General features: G+C 43.0%; 1 protein-coding gene across 1 annotated transcript in view; it reads right to left on the bottom strand.

The window, feature by feature from the left end:
* Window positions 1-931: 931 nt before the first annotated feature.
* The window catches only part of PLPPR4 (phospholipid phosphatase related 4), a 40,082-nt gene continuing 28,788 nt past the window's right edge, over window positions 932-12,225 (bottom strand). The window contains exons 5-7 of the mRNA XM_053391745.1: window positions 9,276-9,333; window positions 8,550-8,723; window positions 932-5,809 (exon numbers count right to left, since the gene is read on the bottom strand). Of these exons, the coding sequence (XP_053247720.1) occupies window positions 4,472-5,809; window positions 8,550-8,723; window positions 9,276-9,333 (1,570 nt within the window). The 3' untranslated portion in view covers window positions 932-4,471. The remainder of the gene's footprint in view (window positions 5,810-8,549; window positions 8,724-9,275; window positions 9,334-12,225) is intronic.

The following is a 12,225-nucleotide window of genomic DNA, read 5'->3' as shown; positions in this document are numbered from 1 at the left end:
TAGCATTGATTCTGTAATTATTTAACAAAATACATTTATAGCAATTTACAAATAGTTTTTTTTGTTTTCATTTTAAAACAGTGCATAACATTTTATTAGAACACAATACTTTATATAGAATTCTCATTTAAAAACATATCTTGTATTTTACCCAATTTATTTGTTTTTCTTAGTAAAGCACAGCCTAACAAAGAAATTGGTGCCTGTTTTGGCGAGTAAGAAAAAACTAGAAGATGCCACCTGTCAATTTATCTGATTTGTTTGAAATTAAGGTATCAGTGGAATGTAAACAAAGGTTAATTTTATAAAAGGCTCCATAAATGATATACATGCCGGAGTCAAGAGTTCCAATGTATATCTTATTGTTATTATTTTGTTCTTTAATGTAATTATGTTTCTGAGAAGCCAGTATTAAAAAGAGTAGCCTTTGGCACTTCCGAGTAAAAAAAGAGTATTTTCAATATTTTAAGTAAAGAATGCAATTACAATGATTCTGCAAGTGCTTTTAAAATTGTCTGCTATTAAGTAGGAAAAGTTTAGGTAGGAAAAATAGCACACTGCACTTGAAAGGATGCAGTGAATTTCAGAGACTTAAAAGCAACTTGTGATGCCTTTATCTATGGTAAACTAACTAAAACAAAGCAAACGCTAAACCATTGCTCCCACTAAAGCTCACTCCACTCACCTATTGTTGACAGAATAAGCTGCTTTCCCAGAAGGGCTATTTTCTAGTCCTTGTATTATTGCAGTTGCTTAAATTGTCATTTCCCCTTCTTAGATTATCAAGTTATTAACAACTCTGTGTTCTCTCACTATATTTCTAGGTCAGCCGTGATTGCGTCCTATCACTTTTCAAGGTCTCCCTACTTGGTGTATCTAAACTAAGCTACAATCCCTCATCAAGCCAAGTGTTTGCAATATTTTTTGTAAAAAAAAAAAGTGGGAGGGAAAGGTCAATACCAAGCAGATCTGCTTGGGTAGTTTTACAGTTTTTAAAAAATGCTTATAAATACTGTATATGGAAAACAGTCACCCCCAACCCAGCTAGGTAGATCTGTAAGCAGATTTCCTACACAAAACGTTGGGATCTTTGGGTGCAAGAAAGTGCTGGATATGAAAATCTGCTGGCCGGATGCCTGCATCCAGCGATCAGGGCGGCATGCTTGGTTCCTGAGCTGGATTGGGAATTTGCATGGATGGCAACCGACACAGGGTCTGTTGAAATGGGATGTGGAGATACAACTGGATATCCACCCCAGTTCTCAGCGTGGCGCACTCACTGGCGCAAAATGGTATGAAGATTAATGGTGCCTTTGAATCTAATCCAGATGAGAAATGCTAAACCTAACCTGCTCTCTGAAGTCACTGCACATGGGGCTTTTGTTTCCGCACAAGTCATTGCCTGCTAAATACTGTTGCATGGGACCGACATGGGGTTTTTGAGCCGTTATCTGAAGATAGCGCAGGTGAGCGCGTTTTGCAGGTATGAAACCTCAGTTCTGTCACTGTCCGGGCAAGTGTGAAAGGCTCTCAGGTAGGAAAACTGGGAATGACCTCTGTTTTAGGACCCCAGAGACTAGCTTTCGATGGGGGCAAGGTGTGAATGCATAGCTCAGCTGTGAAACTGGGTGATCTTGGGCAAATTGATATCTCCGTCTAATTTACTTCACAGCTGTGGTGAGGGGGAAATACCACTGGGCTCCTTGGCAAGGGAAACAGCTGCAATCCTATACACAGATACCTGGGAATAAGTCCCACTGAACCCAGTGAGGTTTGTACTTCCAAGAACACATGTATGTGATTGCATAATCAGATTAACTTTGTATCTTTATACCCACTGTATTTTTGTCTGCTATTTTATAGCACTGAGTGGGTTTTACTCAGAAAGGTGGCCTACAAATATTTTAAACAAAATAAAAAAGTAAGGAGGAGGAAAATCATTAGCATCCAAAGGTTGTATCCAGTGCTAGTTTTGCTTGGAATAGACTCACTGAAAATAATGGACACAACTAATTTAGGGCCATTATTTTCAATCAATCCACTCTGAGTAGGACATAGTTGGGTACAACTCCAAGTATTTTGAGGTCACTGGATTCTGGATAGGTCTGCAGGTTTTCCAAATGGTAGATGCTCCTGTGACTTTCAATGTTTCTAGCTGACTACTGCAACAGGCATTCACAGAATTTGATCTTTGCGAGTTTCTGATATGAATTGATTTTATCCATGTCTCCAGATTAATATGGAGATTGGAATTTTGTTTCATTACAGATTTTGCACTTCTTGAATATTCTGACGCAGTTCTTGGCAAAACAGAAAGTATCAAAATACTGTATGTTTAAAAATGTGTTTTAAAATATGCTTTTGTATCTTTTCTTTTAAAAAATCATATTTTGAGAGAAATAGGTTTTAAAAGTCACATTTAAATGTGATTTTTCGTGTCAGATTTTTATAAAAGAAATAGCAAACTAATGTAGAAACATGGAAGGGACGGAGTGAAAAATAAAATGTCTCAGATAAAAAATAGTGTGGTTTGTCTATCCCTAGATATCTCCATTAGCTACATTCTGTATGACTTAGGGCAACACTTCAGTTTACAACTGCCATCATCCCTGATCATCAGCCAAGCAGGCTGCAATTGTCATCCCAATTCCAAACCAGTCAATTTTCTCCTTAGAAAATAATCTCGGCAGCATCTGATCTCCTCAGGATGAGTTCACAGCAAGGAAAGGCTTTTCAAATCCCTAACTGAAAAGTATGTTTAATGAGAATATCCACTGAATCTAATCTATGGTACAATACAGCACTTGTGTATTAATTTGGCTGTTGTGGGCCATTCCAAATCTCAAAATAACGACAACCCAAATGAACATTCTAGGAGTAGCTTAATGGGCATTATGTGCCAAGCCACACAAGTGAAGGAACAACGTCTTGGAGTGAGCTCAAATACGCGTTTCATCAGCAGTTTCCCACAAATGACAGGGTTAGCCCATCCATTGGACTGGGACTTTTGTCTATGGTATTATGCCCAGAGAGATTGCCAGATGTCTCGTTCCCTGACACTACCCTCATCAGGTTTGCCTTATGGGATCTTAAATAACTCAGAGGAAGGCTAAACTGCCACAGTGGTGCCGGGATACAGGATAAAATACTGTACCTGCTTAATGTCGCCTTACTTTGAGTCTTTATGATGGCAAAAACCCATCTGGGATAGGACCTCGCAACTTAAACACCCAGTAATTTCACTGATGCTGTTTCAGGTCAACCCCTTGATGGTTTTACTAGCTAAAAGGAGGTTAAGGTAAGTGCATTAGGATTGCTTGGCATTCTTAATTAAGTTCAGGTCATCTCCGAAGGCAGAGAATGTGGCTCAGGTTCTGGAGGAGGGTACAAACAGGCCCAAATCTTCTCTAGGAGGCCCCGATACCTATGGCCAATCCAGCTAATTGATTCGGAAGCCTGAATTATAAGTCCCCCCATCTTTACAACATAGTAGCAATTATCAGAGTGAAGCACTAGATAGTCAATAATGAATAAAAATTAGGAAAGATAAGCAATGAGACAAATCGAGAAACTGTTAAAAATGAAGTGTTAATCAGTGCTCTAAGAGATCCCTGTTTGTTTTTAAAAAATCCCATGCTATTTCAACTAGTCCCAGATTAGCTCACTGAGAAGTGACCTCTTTGTAGCACCTGAAACTAAACAAATTTTGAAAAGAAACAGAAAAATTAACCAGAAGAGAAAATGTTTCCATTTTCATGGAGTAGCATTCACATTGTTTTTTTTTTGTTCCAGTAAACATTTCAAAGAACTACACAAAACCTTTGCAATCTTTTAATGTGAAATACCCACTATAACAAAGCTGTCGATATTTTTCTACTCTAAATGAATGCAGCCAGCATCATATTTTCAGCAATATCACTTGGAAAGGAATTACACATCAAAACGTCATGTGTCTGTAGCAATGAACAGGTATGTAAGTTTACTAAAAAAGTAAAAGTAAAAGTAAAGTTAGAATCAGCACCGACTTGTATTAAATTTTGGTGCAAAACCCGCAAAGGTGAAGTACAACACTGATAGTACACCTTTTGCCCATTGTCCTTAGACATATATAAATCAAAAAGTTGGCACATTCAGGAAATAAGGTGTCTGTATTTAAGATTGCTGTTTTTGTTGACATTGTTCCCACTGGAAAAACATTTTGAGTCTGGGGGAAAAGAAAAACCTGTTAGGAAACATCCCGTTCGATAGGTTCTCGCATTTGTGCTTCCCCCTCCCCCTCCACTGCAACATGAAACCCACAAATTCATGCACAATCACTACACATCAGCAACATCCAAAAATGGTCAGGCTGATGGTCGATATTTTGGCACATCAAGAATATTTCGGCATCAGCTCAAAAATAGAGAGAGCACAAAGCTAGTACCAAACGGTGTCGATTGTCAGTGGCATGGCTGGGCGGAAGCACCAAGCCTCATTCTTTGTAAGCTCTTGTGGGGGATGTTCCCTTGTAGAAGATGTTCCTTGTATTCTCCGGGCTGCTTCCTCTTTCAGGAATCAAAATGATATTACCTTTCCTTCGAAGCGTAGAATCACGGCTGGAGGAAACGGACAGGGTCTCTGAGCCAATCTCGCTGCCTTCCACTGGCGTGACCCTGATCGTCGTCATCCCGTGATGGTGGTGCTCGCTGTTGTCGATGTTACTTCTTTTTCTGTCCCCGGATCCATAACTGTCTTTCAAAGATTCACAGCTCTCCGAGTCTCTGTTGAGATCATTGAGCTCATACGTCTGACGAAGGCTTCCTTTCTCGGGAGCTTTCCATTTCCACGAGCCACTTCCTTCGCCTTCTGATGGCATCTGAATGATGGGCCTGTTGTTTTCAGGGTGGGCTTCGACTCGCACGATGCTGCTCGGCTCGTGGTCCGTCAAGGTTTTGTATCGGATGGAGCCTGTGCAGGTGACAGTGCTGCCGTCGGAGCTTTTTGGGCTGCCCTGAAGGACGCCTTGCTGCTTTGACATGGCGATGACCTGCATGATCCTCGGCTGGCTGTTGCTTCTACACCCGACAGTCTTCTCGGCGGCTTTCAACCACTTAGCTCGGGCGGAGCTCGTTTTGGGAGATGTGTTCACATTCTCCTGCGTCTCTTCGGGGATGTGGACAAGCTGTGAAGAACCAGGCCGGGACTGAATAGAAACTCTTGGCCCACCAGAAAGGCCAACGCTATTGCAGCCTGGCATGCTGCCGGGCTGAATTTTCAGGTACTGACTGGGAGGCCCATGGTGATCGCCATTAACGCCCACCCTGGATGGCTCAGAGCTAGACCTCATTTCAATTGCTCGAGGTGGCGACTGCCCAGAATCCGTCTCTATCACCTGCAGGGACAACTTCCGGCTTTCATTCTTGTTCTTCCACTGGGACAGAAGCTGTTTGGAGCGGGCAGAATCCATAGATGCATGGATGGTTGCGTTCCGACGAGCTGACTCTTCCATCGCAGGCGTGTTGGCTCTCGGCAGTGTGTTGCTGAAAGTCACCATGTTCTCCTTCCCCATTGGACTTCGCGGCGTTATAATTTCTACGTCGGCATTTGCCCTTTTGAGGTTGGTCAGGGAGCCAGTGTCCCTGTGGTTCCTGTTTAACATACTTTCGGCATGGTGAGGGGGGATGACGTCGTTGCCGCTTCCGTTTTTCCCTGGTAAAATTCGACTGGGATCTTGGCTCAGGTCAGTCAAAGACCTTAACGGTTCTCTGTGCGGGTTCTGGTTGAACACATTGTCTTCGCTCGGCAGGAAGTTCCCCACAGCATACAGGCCCTGGCGTTGGGAGAAGAAAACAAAACACAGGATCCCATTATGAAAAATAAATATTTGGACGTTATTGACATTCAGTCACTGTGTGTGCAGAAGCTAGAATGAGAATCCACTTTATGAAGTCTTGGTTCTAATATGTCTCGAGAGACCAACACAGACAGGCCAGCAAATTGCAGGACATTTCTGGAAATGTCGCCTTGACATATTTTAATATCTTGGGCATGCCCAGTGGGATTCTGTTCCCCTCCCTGCTCTAAACAACAGGCTTCACCAATTGTTTTGAAACACCCCATAATTTAAATTTCAAAAGTTGCTTGCCAATGGGCTGCTTCTGGGCAAGAAACATCGGCCTTTCAAAGCCCTTGCTGGGTGCTTGGGTTAAGCCAAACACTCCTCTGGATCTCGACCACTGTGGGAAATATCCATTGATGTTTCAACAGAGCTTACCTCCAAATCAAAAACCATTTTGAGTGCATCATTTACTAAACAATGTGGCTTAAAATGAAAAAGAATGGCAATAAAAGCAATAACCTACTAGAAATGCTATTATTTACCATTTAAGTTTGTGATAAGGTGATGATTTCTCATCATAATTCACCAGTAAATGAGTTAGGACAAAAATCAATCCGAGGCAAGTTATCAACGTTGCTGAACATAAATTTCAAAGCATTCTCAAAAGATTATTTTTCTTAATGTAAATACTGCTATTTCATATTCATTTTCAGCTTTGGGATAACTCCTGTCCCTCACACTCAATTTTACAGTCACACCAGCCTGATTTACCGATCATGGCCTCAACCTGATTAGTTTTCTGCTCAAAGGTTATGCCCTTTCTGTTGCTTAATAGCCATGTAATGCAATATCTTGGCGAGAGACAAATTCATCAGTTTCAAATCAATTTGTGCAGAACCTCAGCAGGCGCTTGAGCTTCACTCTATTTACACATTCAGTGGTCCATTAAAAAGAAAATGCATTGCACTCTCTAAGGACAAAAACAAGTCTCAAGTTTGAAGAACGCCAAGTTCATCATACGTGTACTCCAAATGGGCTTTATAAATGATATAAGGCTGCTACAGCTGGCCTTATCCATTTTAATGGTATCAGTGTTCAGGCACTTGTCTCAATGGGTGCTGGGTGGTGGTTTTAGGCTGACTTTCCCCAACTTGGTGCCTTCATACCGCCTCTCCTGATATGCCCCGCGGAGGACCTTAAGGTCCACAAATAACAACACTTTGGAGGTCCCAAGCCTCAAGGAGGTTAGATTGGTTTCAACTAGGGCCAGGGCCTTTTCAGCCCTGGCCCTGACGTGGTGGAACGCTCTGTCACAAGAGACTAGGGCCCTGTGGGACTTGACATCTTTCCGCAGGGCCTGATCTGTCTGGCCTTTGGTTTGGACTTGGTCTGACCCTTATGTTTCCCTCCCCTTATGATCTTGATTTATCAGCTACTTAAAAATGAGGCTGCAATTTAAATTGCATTTTAACCTGTATTTTAAATTGGTTCCCTCCCTCTCTTTCCCCCCTATTATGTTTTTACTGTGATTTAATGGTATTAGCCGCCCTGAGCCCGCTCTGGCCAGGGAATAAATAAAATTTATTTATTTATTCAAGAGGGTTTGGACTACAACTTCCATCAGCCTCAGTCAACGCAAGCGTGCGGTCTAGGACTCATAAGAGTTGAGAAAATGTCTGAATGCGTCTACATGCCAGAGACTAGAGGCACCAAGTTCCACCCAACATATCTGCCAGGAGCTTTGGAGTCAGCAAGCAAGAGGGCGAGGGAGCTTAGCTGGTCAGTCTGCCAGCCCTTGCTGTTGGGAATGGACAAGTGGGAGGCTGGGCAGATAGGCAGGCACCATACTGGCTTTTATTGTACTTGCTGTGTGCAATGCCTGCCTGGGTGCAGAGTGTCCAGTGCCGAAGGTGAGCCTTTCTGCCATGCAGGCCCGGCGGCACCGGCTGCTGCCTCCCAAGTGCTGGCCTCACATTCACCTTTGGCCAGTCTCTGTCGGGCCGCTAATGCTGGGGGCATCCTCTTCCCAGGCCCCTGTGGGGCGATGTGAGGAGGCACCTCTCTTGGAGGCGGGTGTGTGGGGCTCAGAGACCGGGGTGTCTGCCTGGAGGACTCCCATGGAGAGGGGAGAGGAGGTTGAGAGAACACTCCACAAGGGAGGCTGTTCGAAAAGGGTAATGGGCTGCCGGCTTTGCGGTGAAGAAGAAGAAGAAGAAGAAGAAGAAGAAGAAGAAGAAGAAGAAGAAGAGGAAGAAGAGGAGGAGGAGTTTGGATTTGATTTCCCACTTTATCACTACCCTAAGGAGTCTCAAAGTGGCTAAGAATCTCCTTTTCCCTTCCTCCTCGACAACAAACACTCTGTGAGGTGAGTGGGGCTGAGAGACTTCAGAGAAATGTGACTAGTCCAAGGTCACCCAGCAGCTGCATGTGGAGGAGCGGGGAAGCGAACCCGGTTCACCAGATTATGAGTCCACCGCCCTTAACCACTACACCACACTGGCAAGGCTGACATAACTGGGCTTCTAAGGCTTAGAGCACAATGCCCCACAGCTGCAAAAAAGAATGCAGTTGGTCAAGGGAGCCATGGACTCAAAAAGGTTGAAAACCTCCGTTCTACAGTATCGCGCAGAGCAGAATCTATTACAAATAAAAGTGAAACAAAATATTTCTTATTTGTAGGGCATTTAGCTACCAAAACGCAGGCATCTCTGCACAATTCCAGTCTACTTACCAAATACAGGGCAATTCCACCTCCAATTAAAAAGCCACAGTAAACATCAACTGGGTGGTTTTTGTACTGGGTGATGCGAGTCAGTCCACATATAATCCCACAGATGATAAATGCGAATACTAGAAGCGGTTTCAGAAGTTTAGAGGAGTCGGTTAACGTGGAATTGAAGTACATCTTTAAAACAAAACAAAACATTAAAAAAAGCAATTTAGTTAAATCTCCCAGGTGGGATGGTTTGCTTTCTTGTTTCCTTAATGAGCTAGTAATGTGCCTCTCCTTAAGCCTGAAAGGTCCATAGCTTCTCATCCTGAGCTTTTGCTTTGAACTCCATGGGCTTCAGAACATGGAAAGTTTGTAGAAATTAACACAAACTTCTCAACTCTTTTCAGTTTCATTCATTTGATGCGGAGGTTGGAGGCATCTGATCTGCAATAATGTGAATTGGTGGCATTTTAAGAAGTACTTGACTTATTCTGAAATAAAAAACCAATTTCATAAAATTTTACCCTCTAATTTCAGCCCTGATTTCCGATTTTTCTATCTCAGGCCTCCCTAAATAAATAAATAAATGGGGGGGGGAGCAGGGAAAAGTTTTTCCTCTTTTTTGGGGGGTGGGGGGACACGTGGCATCTGCAGTCTCAACCTTCCTGCTTTAAACAAGACATGAAATGACATTCTGACTTTACCCTTTTGTCCACGTTATTGCAAAGAGGCTTAATTACTCACCGAAACGTACACAGCTGCAAATGCTGCCAGGGTGGCGTGTTGCGAAGGGAATGACTTTCTGCAAAGGAAGGACACCCAAATTAAATTTCTCACTTAAAAATACATTCCGCAAGAGCTGATTTTAAAATAACCAAAGCACTGGGTGGTCCAGTATTGTAATCATATTTAACTTACAAGCTGTAATATCATCACACTATAGGGCTTTAAAAAAAAAAAACCCGTTCAGTGTACTGGAGAGAATGTGGAATTTAGGCACCATTACCAGAGTAAACTTCTGGTCTCAAATAATGTGGGTTTTGGTTTATGTATTGCAATGGACAGATTCTTCAATTACACAGAAGAATCTGTAATGCACAACAATCTAGGGAAAAAAGGTTGAGTAATTATAGTCATTGGGTTGCATCCAAATTCTGCTCAGAATAGACTTCTTGAATTAATGGACTTAATTCAGGTAGGTAGCCGTGTTGGTCTGATGCAGTTGAATTTTTTAATATATATATAATGTCCAGCAGCACCTTAGAGACCAACTAAGTTTGTTCTGGGTATAAGCTTTCGTGTGCATGAATCTTAAGCATCTGAAGAAGTGTGCATGCACACAAAAGAACAAATTTATTAGGTCCCTAAGGTGCTACTGGACAACAAATGGACCTACTCTGAGTATAATTAATGTTGGGTGAAATCCATTAATTTCAACAGTGGAGAGATCTCTCTCCCCACTTAAGGCCAGGCTGATACATACATGGTATCACTTGATTTCTCTATCCTTCATTGCTCCGTATGGGATGATTTGCAGCTAAATTGTTGCCATTGAGAAGCATGATGTGAATGAAAATGAATGTCTTGTCTGTCGGAGCTGTAATGGCCCTTTCACACATGCAATGCATCACTTGATCTTTATCATGTGATCGGAACCACATAATTAAATGATATTGATGCTTATCATTTGAACATAGATATAGGCGGATCTGCCGATTTCAGCTTCTTTCGCTATTTCAGTTTTCCAGTCTTAAGTTCAATTCTCCACATTTGCACATCTATTTGCATATATATGTGTGTGTGTGTGTGTGTGTGTGTGTGTATATGCAATTTTCCCCAATAGTCCCATTTTGCAAAACATTTTTTCATCAAAGAGCACATTTTTGTATATTTTCACAAATGCATACATTTTTATGTGCATTTTGCACTAAATGTTCAGAAGCACAGAACTGCTTTGGGTGATAAAACAACTGCAAAGTGAGGCAGGAAAATTTTAGGGAGCAAGTGGCTGGGAATGATGCTTAACATCACTTTTTTTTTGAACTTTTGTCTCTTGAAGCCACGTTTTAACACCTGCTTCCTCTTAAAAGCATGCCAAAAAAAAGGGGGGGGGAAGGCAATTGTTATAAAGATCCCCCGCCATGGGCAGGTTTTAAGAACTTCTGCCAAAAAAATGTACAACAACTCTGTAAAGAAAAATGGTACTACTATGGTTGGCATGTGGAAAAGCGGCAGAATTTGTACTGACTTTTTGCACTTGGGGAATATAAATAGATGGCAACACATGGTATGTGATGTGTCCAGGGGAGGCACTATAGGTGAAATATACTCAGAATCGAGAGTGGATTTCATGCTCTTTATTCAGCTCATAGTGGTGAGGAGGAATGGACATTCTCTCAGAATGTCTGCTTTATAGACATTATTTACACAATGGGCCCCACGTGATTGGCTAATTCCGGGATTCTCCTGTAGGCCAATCAGGTTGCGGATTCACTTCCACCTGGAGCTGGATTGGGTGGCTCCTGTGGACCAATCAGACTGCTGCATTTTGGATTCTATTCAACTCAGTACATAACAATAGGCAAAACAGGAAGTGCTGCCTTGCCCTGCTGCTTTTGCTGCCGCCACTGCGCTGGAAGTGGCAGGGCAGGAGGGATGTGTTTAGGGGTGCCAATGTGTGGGCTTCTGCTGCCTGAGGCAGCAGCCTCACCCTGCCTAATGCCTGGGCCAGCTTTGTATGCCAAAGTGATGGGAAGTCACTGTAAAGCACATGAGGAAGTAAGGCAAGGCAATGGCCTATCTAGTCCAGCACCCTGTTCTCACAGTGGCCAATCAGAAACCCACAAGTAGCACATGGACGCAAGAACACTCTTCCCTGCACTGGTTTCCTGCATTATTGGGGAGGCTCTGGGGAGTGAAGAGGTTTTTGAAGATTTTCAGAATCCAAAGTCAAGCCACATATTTGATGCTAAACCTTTCTGTGTTCATCTTCTCTGAATAATTCATGCAATCCCTGGCCCAAATTTCAGTTCTCTCCTACGTATGTGTGCTGTAACTCACTCTATGTGGGGCTGCCCTTGAGACTGCTGACCCAGAAACTCCAACGGGTGCAGAATGCCGCGGTGAGACTCCTTACGGGGTCCTTGCCACAGGATCACATTCACCTGGTGCTATACCAGCTGCACTGGCTCCCGGTGGAGTACAGAATCAGGTTTAAGGTGCTGGTTTTAACCTTTAAAGCCCTATATGGCCTAGGACCCTTGTACCTATGGGACCGCCTCTCCTGGTATGTCCCACGGAGGACCTTACAGTCTTCAAATAAAAACATCTTGGAGATCCCGGGCCACAGGGAGGTTAGGCTGGCCTCAACCAGAGCCAGGGCTTTTTTGGCTGTGGCCCTGATCTGGTGGAACGCTCTGTCACAAGAGACTAGGGCCCTGTGGGACTTGACATCTTTCCGCAGGGGCTGCAAGTCAGAGCTGTTCCACCAGGCCTTTGGCCAAGGCACATTCTGACCCCCTCTCTCCTTCTGTAATCTTCATAGAACTCCTAGCCCAATGGTTGCCATTAATTTGATTCTGAACTGATTTTAGAATGTATTTCAATTAATTGTCTGTGATTTTATGTAAACTGTGCTATTTTTACTGTTATTAGCTGCTCTGAGCCCGGCTTTGGCTGGGGAGGGCAGGATATA

Source organism: Podarcis raffonei, chromosome 6, assembly GCF_027172205.1.
Source record: "Podarcis raffonei isolate rPodRaf1 chromosome 6, rPodRaf1.pri, whole genome shotgun sequence".
Classification (NCBI taxonomy): domain Eukaryota; kingdom Metazoa; phylum Chordata; class Lepidosauria; order Squamata; family Lacertidae; genus Podarcis; species Podarcis raffonei.
Note: the sequence above shows the minus strand (reverse complement) of the source record. Positions and strands in the feature narration are given on the sequence as shown.